Genomic DNA, 26,238 nt, shown 5'->3' with positions numbered 1-26,238 from the left:
GACCTAATTAATGGTATTAACAATCTGATTAATACATAAATGGATATTGCCTTTATTTTCATTACTTAATAGTATTTATGATTTGATTAATGAATGGATCCGTGATTAATTAATTTTGAATATTATTTATTTTAAAATATGATTAATGTACATTCATTGAATGATTGAATGCATTATTGATTGATTGATTGATTGAATTTGATTTAGTAGTTAATACAGCTGATGATATATGGTGTGCACACTGGATTTAACCTGTTGCTTGTTTAGTAATTGAATCCTGGTTTCTATACAGGCCAGGTTGTTCTGATAATTCTGTTGATGGCGAGCTAATGAACCACGCTTTGAGCCTAGCCCGTGACTTCAATGTTTGCACTTACCCAGTGCGAAGAACCCCCATACTGCATCCTGCTGTTGGCTGGTAGGAGGGCTCCTTCAGCCCGCACCCTTTTTCGCATTCATACTCAACATACTCACTCATTGCCCACTTCCAAAAGCTTTCTCCTTTCAACAAAAACTCTGCTGCCATACCCAGATCCATGGACTCCTCTTCATAAAATCCCAGTGTGGGTTTTTGAACAGTACAAACTTTATGTTTGGGGACTCTCAAATCAGTTGGGAATATGGTGTTGCATTTTTGTACAAATTGAACCACTGCAGCTTTGTTTCATTTGTTTATTCATCACTGCACTGTTTGTTATATGCTGCTGTTCTTATTTATTTCCTCAATACATGGTACCTATTTAAACGCAACCCTCAGCCCCTGTTTCTCTCTCTCTCCTTGAGTCAATCCTAGACTTCTGATTCGCACTAGCCTATAATTATTATATATTAATTACAAATTAATTATTAACTAATTACAAATCGTAATTGCACATATGCTACACTTAGTTTTTATTAGTTATATTATCATTTTGTCATACAGAACATAACAAACAACAATCTGCAACAGGTAATAGCCACAATCTAAATGTAATGATAATTTAGGCTGCAGTTATGAAATAGCAATCAAGTTACCTAATTAATTTAATTTATAGAGCAGCAGTTCATATAGCATTTCACAGGACTATGAGACACATAGTTACACATTAAATTACACATTTATTGTATCTAAAATAAACTAATCCATTTGCGCCATCTTATGATGTAAAATTCACCTTGCAGCCTCAACAGAAATCTTAATCTCTCCATTTTGTGAATTTCATCAACAATTTTCAACCAGTCCTCCAGCACCAGTGGATCAAGTTGAAGCTATTTTCGAGTGATTGTTTTTTTTTTTTGCTGCAGCACCAAAGATTTTTAGAAGGTATTTATCACTTACTGTTGAATCATCAGGAAGATCTCCTAACAGTAGTAAAAAACAGATTTTCGACTAAAGTGCCCCCGTTTGGATGACTTATAATACTCATAGAGATGCTGAAATCAATAGGGTTCTTCCACTGAGGGTCCACTATGATCGTCATCAAGGGAGAAGAAATTCAACCAAATCTGTCTTACTTATACCAAGGATATCGGGCGGTGGCAGATCGGATGTCATATAAAATGGAACACCTACATTTGTGGGTCTTGAGGTGAAAAATTTCAGGTGTAAATGTAAAATGTATTTTACTGTCGTGGTTTTACATTTAAGTCAAAAATATCTTTAAAATGCTATTTTTTCATGTTAATGACCACATATATATTAAATGATTCTCCGGAACATGTATTATAGTTTATTAGAGCACTGATAAAGATGGCACACACCAGATGTGAACTGAAGTATGTAAATGATACTAAAATAAGAGAAAAGTTTTACTCTTCAACTAAAAGTGAGTTACTTAAAACCTAAAGTTCACATGGTAGCGTCACTGTTTAGTGATGGATGACATGAACCTGTGGGAAAGGTTGAACATCTACAAGGTATGTAGCAGCACCACCTAAACGAGACAAGCAGCAAGTAAATTATATCATGTATGTTGTAAATAGCAGGGTGTTTTTACTGGAGTCTGAGAATGTGTTTGATATTTTAAGTGCTTAGGCTGACAGCTGATTCCCTTTAACTGGTAAAAGCTGCAAAACAGGCAACAAGTCCAGCCACGTATCACCTCCTGTTTGGATCAATGCATTCTGTCGGTTCGATGTGACTCCAGCTCTGAAGTCATAACGCCTTGCTTCAGGGAAACATCAAAAAGATAATGTCAGAAAATGATTACAACTCTTAGATTTCAGGTGGAAAAATACTGGTTTCTCCTTCATGTAGCTGTCATTGGTCTGTGGCTCAGGAGGTGGAGTGGGTTATCCAATAATTGAAGGGCTGGTGGTTCAAATCCCCCTCTGTCCTAGTCATGTCCTGCTGTGTCCTTGAGCAAGGCACATCATCCACCTGCCTCCAGTGTCCCTCGCACTGGTGTATGAATGTGTGTGTTTTTGGTGGTAGTGGGTGGGGTCATTTGGCATGGACTGGCAGTCACGCTTCCATCAGCCTGCTCCAGAGCAGCTGTGGACACAAATGTAAGGCTCAACGACCCGATCCCTGGATACAGAGTCTGGCTCTTGGGACATGGAATGTCACTTCGCTGGGGAGAAGGAGCTGGAGCTTGTGAGGGAGGTTGAGAGGTACCGTCTAGATATAGTCAGGCTCACCTCCACACACAGCTTGTTCTCTGGAACCCACCCCCTCAAGAGGGGCTGGACTCTCCACTTCTCTGGAGTTACCCACGGTGAGAGGCGGCAGGCTGGTGTGGGCTTGCTCATAGCCCCATAGCTCAGCCGTCATGTGTTGGAGTTCACCTCGGTGAACAAGAGGGTTGCCTACCAGCGCCTTTGGGTCGGGGATAGGCGCCTCACTGTTGTCAGCTGAGGTGGCTCGGGCATCTGTTTCAGATGCCGCCTGGACACCTCCCTGGGGATGTGTTCCGGGCATGTCCTGCCCGGAACATGGCTCCGGGCTCCAGGTTTTAGGCTCCCCGGAGGCCTCGGGGAAGACCTAGGACACGCTGGAGAGACTATGTCTCTCAGCTGGCCTGGGAACACCTTGGGGTCCCCCCAGAAGAGCAGGAGGAGGTGTCTGGGGAGAGGGAAGTCTGGGCATCCCTGCTTAGACTGTTACCCTGGCGAAACGGCCCCAGATAAGCAAAGACATTGGATGGATGGATGGATAGATGGATGGATGGATGGAAGGAGTATTTATACACTGGTGTATTTCATCACTTAGAAAAACATGCCTTATACTTGCATATTTTACCTTTAATTTATGTTGATATGGTGCAAAGTTCTTCCATCTGTCCAAATCAAATCCCATGAAACTCAAGGTGATTAAATGTAATGTTTATTCCTGTTTGCTTGTTTTCAACAAATAAAGCTATATTTACGTTTTTTTTTTTCACTTGGTTCGTGAAAATCCCAGTGAAAGTCAGTTTAATGCTTGTTCTTGTGAGTTTTACCAAAAAGACATAAATGGTTGATTAAAACCTTTAGACGCAAAATTAAATTTCTGAGCACAGTCAGTTTTGTTGGATTAGCACTTGGACAAAAAAAAAGCTGTTACATCACATGTAATTGTTTTAAAGCAGTGATATTTAGCTTTTTTAAATGGAATTATACGTTTTAAAACATTTCTCTTTGGTTGATGTAGATCAACTGTAAATGCTATGCTTGGGTCTGAATTCTTCATTAATTCAACTCCCCAGATCCATCTTCAACCCTATTTCTGAGTAATAACACCAGAAAGGTGGTTTTGAGCGGTGGCCCTTTAAATGCACATGAGTCACTTCACGCCCCAGTCCCTCCAGGTTGTTGACTGTGCTGCTCTATCCTGTTCAACTAACAAGTGAACATTTTAGGTAATCGGCTCGAAGTTTGGACATATTTTCAATATGGACTACAACCGCTGCTGCTGACAAACAATTATGGCGTACTCGAAGAAATGTTTGTTGAAGTCTTGACCTTATATGTGCAAATGTCACGACATAACTAGTTATAGATGTAACAAATTAAGAAGGAATTAAAATGGGTTTAGAAATCCACTCGATTTTTGCCAAAATGAACATGAAGATAGCTTTGCAGCACCTGGAAGGTTCAAATCCAAACTTTTTGAACTATTAGGGTCCAAATACACAAATAAATGTACCAAAGACTAATAAAAGTGGGTTTAGATAAATATGACCCCTTTAATTGCGCCTTCAAATATGTGATTTAAAAAGATTTAAAATATTAATGAGTGCAGCTGCCTGTCTTAATTGTGTAGGCCTTGTTTTTCTCATTAGCAGCTGTCACGTTCATTTGGGCCTCTGGCTAGTACAAAGTGATCAGAATGAATGTAATCACTGTATGCTAACTTTGCAATAAAAGTATTAACTACTCATCAACTGTTAGAGAACTTTTTTATAAACGTATAATTGATTTTATATGTTTCCCTCCTACTTGTTAAACAAAAACTAATGGTTCACAGGTTAAACCACAGGTGTCAAACATGCGGCCCGGGGGCCAATTCCATCCCGCCACAGGGTCCAGTCTGGCCCGTGGGATTAATTTGTGAAATGCAAAAATTACAAAAAAGATATTAATCATTTTAGTTTAAGTTCCACATTCAGACCAATTTAATCTCAAGTGGGTCGGATCAGTAAAATACTATCATAATAACTTATAAATGCAACTCCAAATGTTTCTCTTCTAAATGTAAACATTTTTATGTCATTTTACTGTATTTACACTAAAACAAACTATCATTTCACACGCACAAAAAAAAAACACACGAATAACCTGAACAAATATGAAAAACTTGAAATGTCTGAAATGTAAGTTTACCAATATTCTGCCTCTTTATTAAATGTTTCATGTATTTGTTGATCCACTGTGATCTGTAAGTTGTAATGTACATGTGTAAATGATAAACTGAGACATAATATTGTTAAAATTGTACTTAGTTTTCTTAAGAATTTCAGTTTGTTCATGTTATTCACATTGTTTTAAAGGATAGTTGGTTGATGTAAACATTTTCATCATATAATTTTACTTTTTTCGCTCTAAAACATAGAAGAAAATTTGGAGTTAACATTATTTATATATTATTATGTTATTATTTCACTGGTCCAGCCCATTTCAGATCAAATTTGGCTTAATGTGGCCCCTGAACTAAAATGAGTTTGACACCCCTGGGTTAAACGTACCGTAAATTGTGGCCTTTCAGCCTGTTTTTCAGACAACGAGATGCTCCTATGATTTCTTTGTTATATTATTTATCATATATGTTTTGTGCCACTTCATACTGCTACTCTGCTACATGTTGGAGACATGTATACGATGGCGTATTAGGGCCACATAAGAAAATAAAAACGCTTGTCACTACGAGAATAAGTCGTTAATTATGGAGAATAAAGTCGTAGTTTTAAAAAACTCATTTAACGAGAATAAAGTCATTACTTTATGAGAATAAAGTCATTATTTAATGAGAATAAAGTCGTAGTTTTATGAGATTAAAATTGTAATATTTTGAAAATTCGACAGAATTTCCAGTTTTACAGCGAACGCAACAAGTGAAGTGCAACCTTCACTTCTGTTGGACTCAAAAACTTGGAGTAGAATCCTCACAGTTTCTTCAGAAACATCAAACCCTACAGCTCTGGTGTAACCACTGATAGCCCTGCAGCTGACCTCTTCATCAATTTCTCCTCCACAAAAGAGGCAATTTGCTACAAATCAGTTTGGTTCTTACAACAAACCCAAACTTGTGCAAACTCGCTTCAAAGTCCTTAGACTAATGATAATGTGTTGATGCATGGGTAGACTCAGTATTTGGCCTTTGTGCGTAAACCCCAAATGAAAGCATAACTTCACAAAACGTTCTAAGTTCTCCATTATTCAGTGAGTGGGTACGACTTTATTCTCGAACTATAACGACTCGTAAAATAATGAGTTTTTTAAAAGCTACGACTTTATTCTCATAATTAATGACTTTATTCTCGAAATACGACTTTATTCTCGTTAAATAATGAGTTTTTTAAAACTACGACTTTATTGTCATTAAATAATGACTTTATTCTTGTTGATTAACGACTTTATTCTCATTAAATAATGCATTTTTTAAAACTATGACTTTATTCTCATTAAATGACTTTATTTTCGTTAATTAATGACTTAATTCTCGTTAAATGAGTTTTTTTAGAACAACGACTTTATTCTTATTAAATAATGACTTTATTCTCGTTAATTAATGACTTTATTCTTGTTAAATAATGAGTTTTTTAAAACTACGACTTTATTCTCGTCAATTAATGACTTTATTCTCAATAATTAATGACTTTATTCTTGTAGTGACAAGCGTTTTTATTTTCTAATACGGTGTCGTGACTATAAACATAGTTTTACTACATTTTCAGTCACATTTCAGTATTCCTGCAAACTTTGACTGATTACTTTTTTTTTTGCATTTGTAGCTTATTGATTGATTTAATTCTTTGGTTTTTTTTTTAGGATAAAAATGAATATCTGTATTTTGGTCTGTTAGGTTAGCAAAATAATTTATTTAATATTTAATTTGTTACCTTTTTTTTTTTTTTTTTTTAACTTTGTGATACTTTATATATTACATGTTATGAATGCAACAAAAGATAAATACGGTATTAAATATTAAACCAACAGGTAATTATTTTATTACCTGTGGAGGTATTGTGATTGCTTTGCTTTGTGTGTTTGCGTGTTTGTTTGTTTGTTAGCAGGATAACTCAAAAAGTTATGGACGGATTTTCATGAAATTTTCAGGAAATGTTGATAGTGGCACAAGGAAGAAATGATTAAATTTTGGTGGTGATGGGGGGTTACAGATCTGTCTTGGCGGAGGTCTGCGCTCTCCAAGTGCTTTTCTTGTTAATCAGTGTTATCGTTATTATTAAACATGTAGACATGATGCTCATTTTGCTGGTTTGTGATGCTGCAGCCATTATCTGTCCATCAACATTTGATATCACAGGACTTTTATGGAAAAATATAATTGTATCTGCAACAAAACTCCTCTTATTACCTCTGCCTGGAGGTATTGTGATCACTTTGCTTTGTGTGTTTGCATACGTGTTTGTTTGTTTGTGTTAGCAAGATAACTCAAAAAGTTATGGACAGATTCTCATGAAATTTTCAGAAAATGTTGATACTGGCACAAGGAGGAAATGATTAAATTTTGGTGATGCTTTGCAGGTGGAATAATGTATATATTTCCAGAGTATCAGCTGTGGAAAACATGGACAATTACATTACATAACATTACTAACTTCATGCTCTGTGCCTTTTCTTACCTGTATTTTAATGTCTCTAGGTTGGTGAACTGGACAAACTCAATATAATCCATGTTACCAGAACTAAAGGAAAGGTATGAAATGTAAAACCCTCATATAACATTAACGTGTGTCTAAATGTCTAATAGTAATAAAATTCTGTGTTATTTTTTGATTAGGGATCAACATGCACTGACACTAAGAGGATACTCAGGAATTCTGGTTTTCAGGCTGGATTTTACAGCTATTCCAAAGTAATTATGGCAATATTTTACTGATTTTGAGATGCTGGACGGTGTGAAGTTTTGAATGTAGACCTTGAGGATTTGATTTGCCTTCGATGCAAGATGCTCCTCTCACTGGATTGGGTTGTGTGGCAAAGCACCATGGGAGTTGTAGTCATAATTTATGCACATCTTGAAGTTTTGCATTTGACAATTGTTTAAGGAAATGGAAGTTTTTTTGTTTTTTTTTTAATGACTAATAGTAACACATTAAACACAAAAAAGAACAAAACAAAACAAAACAAAATACATTGTAGCCATTTTACAAAAACAGATATAGAAATCTTTCTTCTACTCTGATCATTACTTGCGTCACTGATTTCATTTACATTTTCAAGTTCACAAACCAGTAGAATAAGCCACAATAGAGATATATGCAAAATCAACGACAGACAAAAGCCATCCCGAAACAGAGCATAAACTGTCTGTTTTATATGGAGTCTTTGGCCCAAACCTCTCTCTCTGGCATTGAATCAGCATGTAGAGTAACCTGATATATGCCCTGAAACCTGAGGGAGGAGATGAGATGTAGGTGGTTATTAAAAAGGCATCTCTAGGATACTTCATGTTTGGGAATTTAATGGAACTTTTCTGCTCATTTTACTTCAAGGGCAGGTGGTTTTAGTGACATAGATTTCAGGCCATACCACATTGGTTTATATTATGCATGATCCTGTGCATGATATCTTTAATAGACATTTGTTTTCTGTTCATTTGTACAGAAGCTGAGAACAGCCATGGTTTAACACATAATTTTATGGTTGTTCTTCTGCCCTCGGTTAGTGTAACTACGTAACCTTGACAGCGAGCTAAACATCAAAATGGTTCCAGCAATAAAAAGACACGTTGTTGTTGTCGTCTTTGTCTTTACTGAAGACCATATTTTATCTTGTGAAACTGTAACATACAGAACAAGGAAAGAACATAAGTGCTCTTACATACACAAATTATAATTACTAGTGACAAACATCAGTTATCTCACAGTGCTAGGCTAACGTCGGCTTGGTTTAGCAGCTGACGGCTAACAACATTAGCTTATTTCCAAACCGTGCTGATACAACGGAAATACGTTAAGAATCCTAAAACAATAACGAACACAACATAACACTGCATTGTGACTTATACACTTACAGATTATGATTTGCCAAGGCTCCAAACGATACTAGGTTAAGAGAGAGGACAATCAGCATATTTTTCCCTCCCGTGCTGGATTCAAATACCGCTACCATTCATTCAGCTGCTGCTTACGACCCCGGGCCACCAGGTGGCACTGTTATCATTCACATCCACATAGACAACAAAGGCAACAAATACACTATAATAATGGTGAGAGTGACATCTGTTGGCAAAAAGGAAGTATAGAACCTATTTTTACTGCAGGTGAACTTGCATTGACAGATTCACTGCTTTACTCCTGAATGAGGGGCAGAGCACTCCCCGTCTGACGTCTGTAAGATGTCATCATTTTTAACTTATTAAAGAACAACATATAAACAGTATAGCAAAGAACTCAAACATCTTTAAGCATTGTCCTTGGACACCAATAACTACTTCACTAATAGGTCGCAGATAATGTCTGTGTTCTCCTTTACGGAATGTCTTCACCTCTATCTTTCTGACTTGTCCATCCTCGCTGGGGAAAGTCTTTGTAATGAGTCCAAGTGGCCAGTCGTTCCTGTGCTCTAGTCCCTCTTTCAGAAGAACTATATCTCCTGGTTGCAGATTGAGTTTCACTACTTTCCACTTGCGACGATCTTGAAGTCCAACAATGTATTCTTTCTGCCACCGGCTCCAGAAGACATTGGCCAAGTGTTGCACACGTCTCCACTGTGCTCTGAATAGATCGTGGCTTTCAAACTGACCAGGTGGAATTGGAGGAATGCCCACTTTTTGGGTGAGCAGCATGGCAGGTGTAAGGATCACTGGGTTTTGTGGGTCTGTGGAAACTGTTGTGAGTGGCCGTGCATTTACTATTGCAGTCACTTCAGCCATGAATGTCACCAACACCTCGTGCGTGAGCTTTGCACTTTTGTGTTCCAACAACATTGCATCCAGAATACGGCGTGTGACCCCAATCATTTGCTCCCAGGAGCCCGCCATATGGGATGTGTGTGGAGGGTTAAACTGACACTGACTGTCTTCCAGAAAGGAGTCAATTTTGGGGTTGTTGCAGCCTTGTTTGTCTATTTGTAGCTCTCTGCAGGCGCTCACAAAGTTGGTGCCACAATCAGACCTGAGTAGTTTGGCAGCACCTCTGATTGCGAAAAAGCGACGCAATGCATTGATAAATGAAGAAGTGTCCATTGATTCAATTACTTCAATGTGTATGGCACGTGTACTCATGCACGTGAAGATGGTCGCCCACCTTTTTGCATCTGCCTGACCTCCACGCGTTTTTCTGACTGCGACAGGCCAGGGGCCAAATACATCAAGGCCTACATGTGTGAAGGGAGGGTCGGTGGATAACCTGTCCTCTGGAAGGTCAGCCATGATTTGTTCTTGCTGTTTTCCTCTTAATTTGCGGCATGTGACACAGTTAAATATTGCACTGCTTACTGCCCTTTTTCCCCCTACAACCCAGAACCCTGCAGCTCTAACTGATCCTTCAGTAAAATGTCTGCCCTGGTGGCTTACAGCCTTGTGAAAGTGTCTGATTATGAGCTGGGCAAGATGATGTTTTGCAGGGATGAGCATGGGGTGTGTTTCATCTGATGTTAACTGTGCTCTTTTCAGCCTCCCACCAACTCTAAGGACCCCATCTGTGTCAATATATGGGCTCAGTTTGCTGAGTGTACTTGACTGTTTGATGGGCTCACCTCGCTCAATGCACCTGATGTCCTCTGTATAGAGCTCTCTCTGGACAGTGCGGACGATTGTGACTTTAGCTTGGTGAAGCTGCTTTTCATCCAGATGTTTACTGCATTTGTGCCATCCACAACATGGGTTCTCAGGGTTGTGTTGAAAGGATTTAGCGATGTGCTGAAGTCTGGCGATGGCTCTCAGTAGTAGTGTCCAGCTTGAGAACCTCTCAAAACGTGTGCTTCCAAGTGTAGCTTTGGACAGAGTAGTGGCACATGTTGTTATCACTGGGCGTATTTCAGTGTCAGTCTCTGGGTTTACGAGATCAAAGGGCTGCTCAGGTTGTGAGCTTTGGCAAAAGTCTGTTAGGAAAGCAGGCCCACTGAGCCAGGTGGAGAGGGAGAGCTGCTCAGCAGGTAATGCACGTGTGGCGTGGTCAGCTGGGTTTAGATGAGTGGGCACGTAATGCCACTGATGAGCTTGTGTGGAACGCCTGATGCGCTCCACACGGTTATGTACATAAACATAAAAACGTCTCTTTTCATTGAAGATGTAGCCCAGCACTACTTTAGAGTCTGTGTAAAAGCTCACCTTGTCCACTGTGATGTCTAGTTCCTCCAGGACTAGTTCAGCGACCTCTACAGCCAGCACCGCTGCGCAGAGCTCCAGTCTTGGTACGGTAATGTCTGGCTTTGGAGCAAGTCTTGCTTTGCCGAAGAGGAATCCCACTTCACTGTAACCATCTGCAGTTGTGAGCTTGAGGTAAGCAACAGCGCCCACTGCCTTTGTAGAGGCATCGCAGAATACGACGACCTCTTTTGTTTGTGCTACAGACAAGGGGATTGAAGTGTACATTCTGGGGACCTCAAGTTGCTGCAAATGTTTTAGAGAGTCTTTCCATTTTTGCCACTGTTCTTGTTTCTCTTTTGGTAGGTCAGTGTCCCAATCACTGACATTGGATGAAATGTCCCTCAGTATGGCTCTGCCTTCGATGATGACGGGTGCTGCAAAGCCAAGGGGGTCATACACACTGTTAATGACTGATAGCACTCCCCGTCTGGTGTAGGGCTTTTCACTAACGGTTACCTGAAACCTAAACAGATCAGTGGACAGGTCCCAGCCCAAGTCTAAACTGCGCTGCATGGGTGGTGAAGTCTGCCCTAGCTCAAGGCCCTGCATGCCAGTTGCGAGGTCTTCATTCGGGAAGGCGTTTCTGATGGTAAGACTGTTAGATGAGATTTTGTGCAAACGTATGTTAGACTGTGCCAGCATTTTCTGAGTCCTACTCACTACATCAATGGCCTTGTCTGGGGATGGGAAAGATTTCAGTCCGTCGTCCACATAAAAGTGACGTTCGATGAATTGTCTCACATCACTGCCGTACTCACTTTCACCCTCTACAGCTGTCCTCTTCAGCCCATAAATGGCAACTGATGGTGATGGGCAGTTGCCGAACACGTGGACACGCATCCTGAATTCCTCCACTTCTCCATCGAGATCATGGTTTTTGAACCAGAGAAAGCGGAGGTAGTCGTGGTGATCTTCTCTGACCACAAAATTGTGAAACATTTGCTCCACGTCCGCCATAACTGCATAAGGGTCGGACCGGAAACGCACAAGCACTCCCACAAGACTGTTGTTTAGATCTGGCCCTTTAAGCAGAACATCATTGAGAGAGACATTGTCACACTGAGCACTTGAGTCAAACACTATTCTTATTTTCCTGGGCTTTTGTGGGTGGTATATGCCGAAGCTAGGGAGATACCAGCATTCTTGCTGGGGGGAGAGAGGGGGGGCAGGTTCTGCATGGCCCTTCCTAAAGATTTTCTCCATGAACTCAACATAATGCTCTTTCATCTCAGTTTTCCTTTTCAGCGTTTTGCGAAGTGACATCAGACGAGTGAGGGCCTTTTCCCTATTGTGGGGCAGGTGCTGCCTTGGGGAACGGAATGGGAGTGGGGCTACCCAATTATTTGCCTCATCTTTTGTAAACTCGTTATGCATAATGTTCAGGAATGATGCATCCTCTACTGAAAGAGCTACTTTGTCATCATCTGTGGTTTGCTTGAAGAGGTGTTCCCCTAGTTTGTCATGTGACTCTTCAAGGGAGGAGCATTTGTCTGCATATTTCTCCTTGGTGTGGATTGTGTTCTTACAAGGAGTGAAAAAGCTGGGTCGCCCATTGTTGAGAATATTTGTCTTGAAAGAGTTCACTGTGGGTTTGTGAGCACCCGAAAGGCAAACGTCTCCTATAATCACCCATCCTAAGTCGAGGCGTTGAGCGTAAGGGGCATCGTTAGGGCCATTCACCTGACTGCGGACCTTGTGTGCTCTAATTACATCCCTGCCCAGGAGGAGGAGGATATCAGCTGATGAGTCCAGGGGAGGTATGTGTGATGCTATTTGCCGCAGATGAGCATGAGCAGCAGCCGCCTCTGGGGTGGGAATCTCGTTCCTGTTGTTTGGGATCTGATCACATTCAGTTAGTGTGGGCAGTAACATAGACACTTTCCCACTTATGTCCTCAATAACAAAGTCAGTAGCCCTGCGACCTCCTGTGTCTGATAACCCTGCACATGTTTTGATGGTGTACGGGAGTATGCTACCTTGTACACCAAACATATCAAAAAAGGCAGATTTGGCCAACGACAGATTGCTTTGATCGTCTAACATGGCATACATTTTTCTTTTATTTTCAGGGGATGCTCTTGGATAAACACTGACTAAGCAGATCTTTGCACATGACTTGCCTTGAAGTCCTGGCCCACATATTTCTGTACAGGTAGGGGCATCTGGCTCCCCGCCATCACTCTGCGGGGGTGTGAGAGGGTCTTTAGGTGACCAAGGGGGTGGTCCGACATGCATAGCTGAAATGTGTGCATCACTATTGCACTCAGAACAGTGAATTACAGCTTTACAGTCTTTGGCCCTATGATCTGTAGATGAACAGCATTTATAGCATATGGAGTGCTCTTTAAGCAGGCTTCTCCTCTCGTCCAGTGTCTTCATTCTGAAGCCCCTGCATTTGGTGAGAGAATGTGGCTTATGGTGAATGGGACACTGCCGGTCTGGACTGGGAGAGGTAGTTTTGGCGTTATTTAGTTTGCCAACTTCTGTTTTATTCACTGCAATAGGAACTCTGTACTTGCTTTGTTTTACTTGTGTCTTGTCAAACCTAGGGGAAGGGGTGCTATGGCCCTGTAATATGAAACTAGGGTCTGTTTTCATTTCAGCATGGTTATTTACAAACTGCACAAAGTATGAGAAGGGTGGATAAACAACATCGTAGTCCTTTTTGTATTTTGACCCTTGTTTAACCCACAACTCTTGGAGACTGTATGGGAGCTTCTCAACTATTGGGTTTATCCCCCTGGAGGTGTCAAGAAAACTAAGACCTGGGAAATAGCTTTCATCTTTTGCATACTGCAACTCAAGAAGAAGATCTGCTAGCTCTTGTAACAGATTTGAGTCTTTGTGAGAGATCTTTGGGAACATTTCTAAGCGTTTGAAGAGGGATGCTTCAATTACCTCTGCCGAACCATAATTTCTGTCTAGGCGTTGCCATAAGCGCTCGAGACCATCTTCTGGGTTGTTCACGTGAACTGCTCTGATCCTTAGGGCATGCTGAAGGGACTCCCCGCTGAGCCACTTGGTGAGTAAGTCAAGCTCTTCACTGGCTTTCAGGCCAAGGCCGTCAATAGCATTGCTGAACATGGACTTCCAGGATAGATAGGATTCTGGCCTGTTGTCAAAAACCTTAAAGCCTGTGGTTAGCAGATCGCGGCATGCTAGGAAGGCTGCTAGGTCTGACATTTCAGTTCGTGGGGTGCGCAGTGGTCTAGGCTGATGGTAGGGGCTGTATGATTTTACGTAGCTGGAAGAGTGTTGATTTGGACGCTCATTGGCTGTGTGGTCAGCACGATACTCACGTGGATGTACTGTGGGAAGTGATTCTCTTTGATCTGGGTTGGGAGTTTTAGTGTGAGGTTGGTTGGTGAACTGTTTCTCCGTTTCAACCTTTGGTTCCTCTCTGATGTCCTCTTCAACATCCTGTTCGTTGTGAAAGTGAGTGTCCACAAACTCTTGTGCACGTCTGATAGAAGGAGGTGTGTCTGGGATGCTTGGGGTCATGAGCGAAATGGAGTGAAGTGTCTCTTTAGCTGCAGCCTCCAAAACTTCAGCTGTGGCGAGCGCTGCTTCAGCCTCACCCTCTTCCTTCAGAGCGTTCAGTGTTGCCTTGATGCGTGCCTTCTCGATCTCCATGTTGATTTGGCGTTTGGCGTACTGGGCTCTGGTGCGGGCAGCTTCGGCGGCGGCCCGTGCTTGAGCTGCAGCCTGGCTTGCAGTTGAGCTGCCTGAGCGGCGTGATGCAGACGAGCGGACCTCTGACCTAGCTTCCAGCCGAGACAGTTGTGGCGTGGCCCCAGTTTGTGACATCTTCTAGCGTGTAGTTGGTCTTGGCGTTTAGATAATCTTATCACTCTTCTGCCCTCGGTTAGTGTAACTACGTAACCTTGACAGCGAGCTAAACATCAAAATGGTTCCAGCAATAAAAAGACACGTTGTTGTTGTCGTCTTTGTCTTTACTGAAGACCATATTTTATCTTGTGAAACTGTAACATACAGAACAAGGAAAGAACATAAGTGCTCTTACATACACAAATTATAATTACTAGTGACAAACATCAGTTATCTCACAGTGCTAGGCTAACGTCGGCTTGGTTTAGCAGCTGACGGCTAACAACATTAGCTTATTTCCAAACCGTGCTGATACAACGGAAATACGTTAAGAATCCTAAAACAATAACGAACACAACATAACACTGCATTGTGACTTATACACTTACAGATTATGATTTGCCAAGGCTCCAAACGATACTAGGTTAAGAGAGAGGACAATCAGCATATTTTTCCCTCCCGTGCTGGATTCAAATACCGCTACCATTCATTCAGCTGCTGCTTACGACCCCGGGCCACCAGGTGGCACTGTTATCATTCACATCCACATAGACAACAAAGGCAACAAATACACTATAATAATGGTGAGAGCGACATCTGTTGGCAAAAAGGAAGTATAGAACCTATTTTTACTGCAGGTGAACTTGCATTGACAGATTCACTGCTTTACTCCTGAATGAGGGGCAGAACAGTTGTTATCTTGTGATAACGACTTAATTCGTTATCACGAGAAAATGAAGTTCGTTTTCTCGAGATAATGAATTAAGTCGTCACGAGAAAACAAAGTTCATTATCTCGTGATAACGAATTAAATTATTTTGTTATGTCATTGTAGAAGATGCTAACAAGTACCACTTCCTCCACATCGCTGCCACCAACAGCTGTTGCTGACATACTGTACAGAGCAGAACACACATTCAACAACATGTTATTGGTAAGTTACAGTAACTACAAGTTCCGGTGACCAAGTTACCAACTAACATCTATCTGGTTGCTTCAGCTAATGTAGTGTTAGCTACTTGCTATTGCTCAAGTAATGCTCATGGACATTTTACTGTCAGAATAGCAACCTAACTTTATGTTAATGTTATCAAACCGACAGACACCAGTCGGGCTTTTCTACACTGCCTTATGTAGGCTAATGTTAATTTAGCAGGATGTGTTGTGTAACGTTTAATCAAATGTTTTTTATTCCCCTAATAGTGCTTTGTGTACTCTGAATTGTATGTACGTTATGCTTAGTGGTGCAGTACAGTGCGTTACAATCATCAACTCAAAAGCAAATATGGCTTTTAAATAAACTGGAACTATGACAAGCCTTTTGTATTTACAGTTAATGAAGGGCCAGCAGTCAAAAGATGAACAACTTTTTTGCAGCTGCTAACAAGTATGACAACGTTAACTTTTTTTTCCCTTAATTTTATAGATCACCATGGACCAGTTTGTCAGGCTTGAGGAAAAGGGGCGTCCTGAGGAGAACCTAACACAAATGGCATACACATGTATGTGTGTATGTATGTACGTATATACATGTATGTATATGTGTATGTGCGTATATAAAGTATGTATGCTGTATGGTTTTGACTTTACAGATTATTCAAATAAATTTTATCTTGTTTGATGAATAACTCGTGTGCCCCTCTCAATCAATGCATTGTAACCTACACAACAGACTGAATGAAAGCCCCCACAGCAATCACTCAACATACAAGTTTTCATTGACACAACTGATAATTTTGTTTTCTTTTTTATTATTGCAAAAATACAATTTCTCATAAAGACAACAGGACATGGCAAGGCACTACATACATCAGTATTTACAAAAAAATTCAAGGCATTGAAATAATAAATACATTTCAGAATGCAATTGACAGTTATACACAAGGGGAACACCACATATCTCTGTCAAGTCTGCTAAATGTTTGTACAGGTGGGATGTCTGTGGAACACACTTAGGAGTAGCCTAAGACTTCATGGATTAAGACTCTACTCACAAACTGCCAATCATAAAATGTTGGTGGCCAGCAGCCTCGTAAGCACAGCAAGCCATTTAATCTGTAAAATAATCTAGAGGTCAGATTGAAGAAACTACTGTAACTAAATATTGGAATAAGTTAAATATGACAAGGTACACATGCCTAAAATAAGGCAGCTACACACTACATTACAGTATTTGTTGAACTTTATCCAGATAAAGTGTACTATGGCAGAGCAATGTATGAGCAATATTTGACAAACAGTACTGAAAGACATCTGCACCATAAGAATGTAAATCTTTTTTTATGTAACTTAACATTAAGGAGTTAATCTGCATCTCAAAAAACAACAAACAAAAACACAGTGTTTGAGCTTCCTCAAAGTTGTCTTTAATGCAGACATTCCACCACTGTACCTCATACCTGTATTACTATTACATTATGTAGGGGAAGACCAACTGACACGAGTCCCATTCAGCGTCCATCACTGATAATAGTGCCTGAAAGGTTAGGATTCTGCACTCAGCCTTGGAAGATTCCTGTCTGCTGAGGAGTGTGTCACATGTACTCCCAGTTGGCTGCCTAATATGTGAGAAGAATCAATATGTTACTGACATTAACAGAAAAAAGAGAAAATCTTTCAAAATGTGAAACACTAACTGCAGGTAACCTGCTCAAAGCAACAGAGGGCCATAAAGATGAAAGGCTTCTCATTCATTTATGTGGGAGATCTTGTAGCTTCAGAGGCCATGTATCATCTCACACACACACACACACACACACACACACACACACACACACACACACACACACACACACACACACAGACAGACAGACAGACAGACAGACAGACAGACAGACAGACAGATAGATAGATAGATAGATAGATAGATAGACTCAGTTTGTGTACTTTACCTTGTCCACTGCCATTTGTGTTAGGGTCTCCTCAGGATGCCCCTTTCCCTCAAGCCTAACAGAAACTGGTCCATGGTGATCTGTAAAATTAAAAAAAAAAAAAAGTTAATGTAGTCATACTTGTTAGCAGCTGCAAAAAGTTGTTCATCTTTTGACTGCTGGCCCTTCATTAACTGTAAATACAAGAGGCTTCTCATAGTTCCAGTGTAATAGCCACATTTGCTTTTGAGTTGACAATTGTAACGCACTGTACTGCACCACTAAGCGTAACGTACATATGACACATACGACATAATGCACTGTTAGGGGTATAAATAAACATCTGATTAAACGTTACACAATACATCCCACTAAATTTAAGCTAGCCTACATAAGCCAGTGTGTCAATGCCCTGAGACAGAGGAATAATAATGAATAGATGCAAGGACACGTCTTTCTTCTTCTTATGTTTCTTTATGGCTGAAATTATGTCACAGTTACATTGTACAACATGGACATGAATATATGTTTAACAAATAAATGACCATGCATGACACCACACAATCAGGTCCAACACGTATGAGCATACGACTCCTATTTAACACATTAGCACTGGGTTGCTAACTTTGCTAGTGAAGCTAATTCAGTGTAATAAACATAGCGATAAGATGCTAACTAGCTAACAAGCTGTTTCTGCACTAAAGTGTATAGACCAAACTACACTTTACAATTCATAAGAAGTAGTTTGCAATTGCCTAAACTTCTAAATGTTTTACTTGAGGTTGTTTTCTATCATTTTCTGTCATTTTCAAGGAAAGAGCGCTAATGCCTAGGTCTCCAGTTTGTACGAAATCTGGAGTTCGTAGACATTCGTGGAGGGAGCATGTCTACGACGTCCAGATTTTGTACAAACTGGAAGATTCGTACAAACCCATTGTTCGTAACAATCTTTGTGACCTAGGCATTAGTGCTCTTTCCTTGAAAATGACAACATCCGGTCTGTTTTTCCATTTCTGTCAGGTAGTAACTTTCTTTTTTGTTATTAGAAAGAGAAAATGAAAATCAATCATTTTTTAAAATTTGGTTTATCTATTTTGACTCTTAAAAAGAAATAAAGCCTTGACATTCATTTTCAATTCCTCTCTTTTAAAATGAAAATCAATTAACCACAAGTTTTTCTTTTGTTTCTGAAAATAAAATACAATTACCAAAAGATACACTGACCCATCTGGGCTGGAACCTGCCTTGATAGGATCCATGACCTCCTAGTCTTGGTCTGGTACCTGTTTGATTGTTACTCATCACGACCAAAACCTGTAATTTGCCTTTTTCTGTTTTGAAGAGAATGAGAGATTTGCTGTGTTTCCTCAGGTGACTATTGATAACAGTATGCGTTTTATTTGAACTTTTAATATGAGGCTACATATAATAATAATTTCCTCTGCCCTCTTTATGTTGTGTGACCTCTTGATTAAAAAATTCTTTGTTAGGGGTTAGGGTTCAACAAATCTGTCTCTCTGTCTAATTTACTGTGTAAGTTAGGTTTCACCCATATATACTCATGTTTGTGCTGTGCTTCCCACTGCCCTTATTCAACTCTAGCCTTCTCTTGTCTGCCTCTTTTCACGTCTCCATCTCATGTGGGTCACACCAGTAAAATAATATCATAATAATCTATAAATAATGACAACTCCAATTTCGTCTCTTTGTTTCAGTATTAAAAAATACATGTTTACAGGTTTACAGAATTGTGACCCTGTGATTCCAGTGAGGGATCCAGGTGCTTCAGGGCTCCTCCCACCAGGTACAGACTGCCAGTCACCAGCACAGAGATTTGACCCGCCCCTCTCAGTCCGTCATAATGCTCAGTGGACTGAGGACAGACCCTGCTGAACCTCCTCATTCCTGTACACGCCACTGATGGCTGCTCTACCCATCTGATCCACCGGAGGGCGCTGCTGATGCTGGGGACACCAGGCAGTGAGTCCTGGAATTAGACACTAGGTGGCGATGATGCTCATGTATTGACTGTGATGCATTCAGGTTCAGCCAGATGCTCTGGTTTTCTGTGCATTGAGACAACGCGTTGCAAACTGATGCTGTGGAGAGCTGCAAAGGAGATGCACACAACTTGTAGACATGTTACACATTTTTACAACACTAATACAGAATCCCACATCTCAGAATGTGTTGTTTAGGCATGTTTGTAATAAACTGAAGGATGACGTTCTCCTTTATGGGCTGACTTAAGAGGTCTCCTCTTTTTGTAAAAAAAAACTTCTTAATGAAAAAAGTTGGAATATGATGTTGTAGATCAGTGTTTTTCAACCTTGGGGTTGGGACCCCACGGGGTGGGTGGGTGGGTTGGTCGGTCACTCAATCAATCTTTATTTATATATCACTTTTCATACATTTACGGTGTAGCACAAAGTGCTTTACATATAAGTTTAAAATCAGTACCACCCACTAGGGCTGTGCAATTAATTGAAATTCAATTACGATTTCGATTATTACACGCAACGATTACAAAAATTATGTAATCGAGAAAAAACAATATTAATTTTGAGTTGTTTTAATTCACGCGCACGCAAGCTACCATGAGCTGCTCTGCCCCGCTCCCCTCTAAGCTACTGCTGCCAGCTAATCGGCAGGTCCACCCCAAGAGGAAAGTTGTACCTAGCGGTCTAGAAAAATGGCAGGAGAATCACAGCAGAAGTGCTTGGTAAACAAAAAAGGCGAGTCAAATTCAATTGTATGGAATCACTTTGGGTTTGATGAAGAAGATGAAAAGCAAAACACATCACGTGCAAAAAGTGTTTCGTAGTTGTGTCCGCACCGACCGGTAACACAACAAACCTTTTTAACCATCTAAAGTTTAACCACTGCCACCTTTATCATAATCTTATGAAAATCTAAAACACATAAAAACAACTCCGTTTACAACTTCGTCCGCAACGCAATCTTCAGTCTCCTAATCTCTTTACGCTGCAACTCCCGTATTAACCTAACCCTAACCTGTATAACCCTAACGTACGTATTCTAGATGGCTGATGTATACAGAAGGCCTTAACTGAAACCTCACGGCACGCCACTGAATTTACTGTTTCATACTACATTGAACATACTTGAATTTATAATTTGCACTTTACGTGAGTTTTTTGTTTTTTTAATTGCTACAGTTCTATGGCAAGTCTATAGCAGTTTAATTCCAGTGCACTATTTGTTTACAAAAGGAAACATACTTGAATTTACAGTACACTTATTTGCATTCAAAGATTTTTTTGTTTCGTACAAAAGTGAATATACTTTGTTTTAGTGGTTAAAAGCTTTATTTAAGTTTAAAGAGTATATTTTACATTGTTTTGCAAGAAAAAAATAAACAACTTTAAGGTCAACAAATAATCATTTTTAATAATCATGATTTCAATTATTGCTAAAATAATCGTGATTATTTTTTTTTCTATAATTGAGCAGCCCTACCACCCACCCACCCACCTGCCCCCCCCCCCCCCCCCCCCCCCCCACACACACACACACACCCACAAGCACAGACATACTTAAAAAGGCTAACTGAGCACAGAGGACCAGAAAGTAAAAATAAAATTAAAAGAGTAAAAGAGGAGGCGCTGTTTCAGGGAGCCATCCGCACCAGGAGGCAGCCGCCGACCCCGGCAACCAGGTGCCAGCGCCACAGCGCCACATCCCAACCAGTGAGAGAGGGCCAATGCGGTGGCGGAGACCCCCACCCACCAGAAAGGAGCAGACCCCAGTGAAAGAAGGCGCCACAGCTACCAGAGTCCGCAGCCCCCCCCGCCCCCATGATGCAGGTGTCTTTTAGTGTTACTGCTCCATCTGGAGGCTGTTCAGTTGAACCTTGGTGTTGTCTTACTTGGTCTGGTCTCTGAACCAGCAGACACAGGCCTTCATACTGGCTGAGGTATGAGCTCCGTCCACGTAATATGTAAGAGAGCCACGCCTCAGTGTCTGGTTTCGTCCTAACCACTCTGTCTGCTGTAGACCTACAGGCATCAGGATGAGAGAGAAAAAACAACTGTAATACTTCTACAGTCTACTACATAGTGAGTTGTTGTCTGTAAACTGCCTGTCAGCATGGCTGTGGTGAGCTGGAATGTGACTGCCTAAGAGCCCAGTGTGCAGGCGGATGTTTGGGAAGAGAGGACGCCATCTGCAAGAAGCCACATCTGTAAGCTTTCATTGAACAGCCCATGTTATCCCCATACGTAGGCAGTGACACAACTTGGAAAACTGTGCAAGCTTAAACTACAGCAAAGCATTAACGGAAATCCAAAATGTAGAATAAAAAAGTCACATTTTATAGGTCATTCTTTCATTTTCCAAAGTGCATTAAACAAAGATATGAATTTCAAAACTCATTGCATATTGATAATAATAATAATGAAAACATAATAAAACAAAACTGAGAGAATCACAGAGTATAAATTGTAAAAGAAAAATTGCATATAATTATCAATGATAATCAGTTGTATTTAAATGGGTTTATGTTTAGCACATATTCAGTGGATTATGATGTAGAATTATATCATCACCTTACTTTCCATAAATAATTGCATATGTAATTTTTTCAGATTTTTCAGAAAACACAATAAACTTCACCGGAAATTGAGTATTTGATGATTTAGGCAAAGAAGTCACTTTGGTCAAAAATGACTTTGGCAATTATTTTAGGAAGGTGACGATATTGCTGAGATAAAGCATTAATTCATTCATCCACTGCAGATGTCTGTGCATTTGTTAATTGTAAACTTCATTAGACCTACCTCCTGTCTCCTGAGCTGTGTGCTGCAGCCAGCTGTTACTGAGCTGCAGGGCCAGGGATGCATTAAAGCGCTTGCGGTCTTCTACCAGTCCCAGACTTAAAGGCCCAACCAGGGCCTCATAATGATCCAGTTCTGGACAGACAGACAGAGGACACTACAGAGGACAGAGGTTTTACACAGTTATTTCAAAACTACTCTGGGTTGTGTAAAATTTGTCATCATCTTGTGTTGACCTTGAATACCCCTCACCCCAATGCCTTCAGCTCTGTCCTGCAGGACCTTCAGAGCACCTAGCTGCTGGCTGACAGTGAATGCTGGGACACCAGGCTGAGGACAAAGACAGATATCAGGACATTGCACAAACCTCAAATGTAAGGCTTCTAAGAGTGATACAAGCCCAATGTAAAAATGGATTGAAGTCATCCATTCATTGTAATAACTTTTTTAACATATAATGTCATCAGGTCACAAGTTGGTATGTAGATAATTTCTGCTTCCCAACTACCAACAGGTCAGTGAAAACGTATTTAACACTGCAAGTAAAGGTCACTACATGCAGGACACTATTTCCACTGAAACAGGCATCACCAATATATTAAAAAAGTTAATGGGTTGTTTTAAATAAAACTTTTAACTATTACTAAAAGGGCTGTCAAATTAACGCATTAACATGGATTAATCCATCATCATGATTAATCTGATTAAAAATTTTAATGCAAGTATCCCATCTGCAGTGCAGAATGACTCTGAACGTCTCTGGCAACACATTTGGGTCAGTTTGTCTGAGTAGAGTTACTGTCACGCATGAACAAATGGGCAGTTGATCCAGTAGTGACAGGCATCAGAACCAACCCATAAAGATGGAAGACACTAAACAGCACGTTGGTCCTCTGGATGGAAATATGAGGACAAAAAAAACAAAACAAGATGGAACAGTCAACCGACATAAAGTATTATACACACTCTGCAGGAAGGAGTTTTCTTTTCAGTGAAGCACTTCCATCTTAAAATACCACATTAACTTGAAGCATACACTAGTCGGGGATTCTGCTAGCGCTTCGGCTAACGCGTTGCGACAAACATGTTAAGTGCATAAATATTCCTGCTTTTTTGAGTCTGTTTGCTCATACAAAAGGAAAAGTGCTTAATTTAGATTAAACATGATGTTTAATTGTGATTGATTGAAATTAATTCACAGCAACCCTGTGATTAATCTGATTAAAAATTTGAATAGTTTGACAGCACTACTCATAAAAATATTAACAGCAAAACCGTACAAGCATTAAGTCAGAGTACTAACCACTAAAGGTATGAGATAAATATAATAGAAATCAATATTTCTATCAGTTTTGTATTCAATATTTATTCATATTGCTTTGCATTATTGGTTATATAAAGGAAATAATACTGAACTCAGAGTCAGCCATAACATTATGACACTAACATGGGGTTTTGATGTTGATTATCTCAGTTCAGTGGGATAAGTGAACATGTAGACCTCAAAGTTGATGTGTTTTTCTTTTTTCCTTTTCTGTCTTTCTTTTTTCCCTCTATCTTCTTTCCATACTGTTTTTTTTAAACCCTTTACTGATTTCTCCTTTTTGTATACTCACAATCATTTGACCCTTTTACTTATTAAACTGTCCCTCTTCTGTCTCCATCTGAATATACCCAACCACCACAAAATAATAATTAATAATAATCACACACACATGCTATTCTGTCGTGTCTGGTGTTTATGAACTTGTATCTCTTGAAGTCTATGAATGAGTATGCCAAATGTTTTGTCTTTTATTTTTTATTACCCCTGTCATAATGTTTGTCTAGCACTAAATAAAAGAAAGAAAAAAAAAGTTGATGAGTTAGAAAAAGCGAAAATATCTACGGATGAACAGCCCACTACTTTTTGATTCATAACTTTTGAACCAGACAAGTTTAAGACAAATATTACACATAATTGGAAAGGTCTAAATGCCACCTTAAACAGACTCAAAGGGCAAAATTTTGTGTGGGGATCTGAGCAACTCTGACAAGGGAGAAACTGTGATGTTCAATGTGTTGCTTTTTCCCAATGTGAGGTGGTTCGGACTAACAAAATGTATCTAAAGAACAACAACCGCAACGCAACCCAATGAGCATCATGTTATAATAATCTTTGAAGTTACTCTGAACTCTTTTGTACATCATCAACATGATCAGTAAATTAAATATAGGAAAATACCAGATAGTCACTGAAAAATGCAAACTGCAGATGATATTATAATAAATGGTAATAATAAATCACAATAGAAAGGTTAAATATAGAGAAAATGACATTTGGAAGTAGCCAGAAAGTAGTTCTAAGTCTTTAAGGGTTAAAGAACATTAATTATTTTGTCTCATATCATAATGGCAGCCTCATAATGGTATCCAGCATTAATATTTAGAGGTTGCCTGTCATCACGTGTCAAATCTTAAATGGATGAGGACTTGGTACATACAGTATATACACTTATTTATATCTGTATTTATCTGTGATTTTCTTTAACCTTGAATATCCCAGCTTTCTGCCATGCAATCTTCTCCATGGTGTCACTGAGCAAATTGCAATGATCAAAATCCAGAGAGGTGACCCCACACACCCACGGCTTCCTGTGGACGCAACACAACAAGACACATTTCACTTGCTTGACATACTGTGAATTATTAAATCCATCCATGAAACATAGAAAACAGTGGCGATTTCTCATAGACTGCAAGGGAGGCCCGGCTTCCCCTAAAATTATGAAAATTAAATGGTTAAATATGTACGGTTGTGTTGACATTTTATTGACTATAAATGTGTTAGAACACGTTCATCTTAAAGATGAGTTCGTTCAAATCAGCTTTGTCACAAATCAACAAACGCGATGTTGTTCACTTCTCCTCCATTCCCGTGTCTCTGTTTTCTCCTCCATCTCTGCTCAGTGCATTTGTCCGTAGACTCCGGGCGTCTCTGGGCTTCAATGGGACTGAGTGGAACATTTTTTTTCATTGCGTCAAAACTGGACGGTAAGTGGATAAATGCCATGATGTTGTCCCGCCCCCGGACGCCGGGCGTCTCTGGGGGTGAATGGAGCTGTGGGCGGAGCTCGGCCGGGCTGGACGCCAGAATCCCACGTGCTGATTGGAGGATCAGTCAAAAGGCTGAATCCTGTTTGATTGACAGCTGTTTTCAGATCTGCTCCTTCACTGACACAGTTCGATTTAATACCGTCACACATTCTGCTGTGAAATCAGAGAAACCACTACGAAATTACTGGTTCATTTCTTGCACTGTAAATAAAACACGCTCATTGTGCTTCCTTGTTTCAATTTAACATAATTTCACTGTTTTCTTGTTTCAGTTACATAATTTAATCATTTCTTGTTCGAGTTTAATATAGTTTTGTAGATAGTTAAATCAATCAAACTGTCGGCTAGGTCGGAGTGAAAGGAGCATCTGTAGTTTAAAAAGGCTGAAAGTCTTACACCCACAACACACTGGGCCAAGGCAATCTAAGCAGAGAGGACACTGGTCCAGTCCCTGGAAAAGACGCCTACTTGGTACGATAAGGTTACTGAGCATTTTCTTAAAAAGGAACGGAGGGCCGAATGTATGTTTAAATAACTTGACTTCTTTTTTTTTTGTTTTGATGTAAGCCGACAATGAGCTTCCCCTGTCTGAAAGACGAGCAGCCGCCACTGATAGAAAACATCACCTGATGATGTTGGTGCAGTCATACTCGCCTCCAATCCCAACTTCAATCCCAGCTAAATCCACCTGCAA

At 40.0% G+C, this 26,238-nt stretch overlaps 1 protein-coding gene across 1 annotated transcript in view; it reads right to left on the bottom strand.

Moving 5' to 3' along the window:
* Positions 1-19,697: 19,697 nt before the first annotated feature.
* LOC115426249 (folylpolyglutamate synthase, mitochondrial-like) overlaps positions 19,698-26,238 on the bottom strand; it is a 33,125-nt gene continuing 26,584 nt past the window's right edge. The window contains exons 7-12 of the mRNA XM_030144252.1: positions 26,171-26,232; positions 24,980-25,082; positions 22,701-22,778; positions 22,452-22,605; positions 21,542-21,671; positions 19,698-19,761 (exon numbers count right to left, since the gene is read on the bottom strand). Coding sequence (XP_030000112.1) covers positions 19,698-19,761; positions 21,542-21,671; positions 22,452-22,605; positions 22,701-22,778; positions 24,980-25,082; positions 26,171-26,232 — 591 coding nt within the window. The remainder of the gene's footprint in view (positions 19,762-21,541; positions 21,672-22,451; positions 22,606-22,700; positions 22,779-24,979; positions 25,083-26,170; positions 26,233-26,238) is intronic.

Source organism: Sphaeramia orbicularis, chromosome 9, assembly GCF_902148855.1.
Source record: "Sphaeramia orbicularis chromosome 9, fSphaOr1.1, whole genome shotgun sequence".
NCBI lineage: Eukaryota > Metazoa > Chordata > Actinopteri > Kurtiformes > Apogonidae > Sphaeramia > Sphaeramia orbicularis.
Note: the sequence above shows the minus strand (reverse complement) of the source record. Positions and strands in the feature narration are given on the sequence as shown.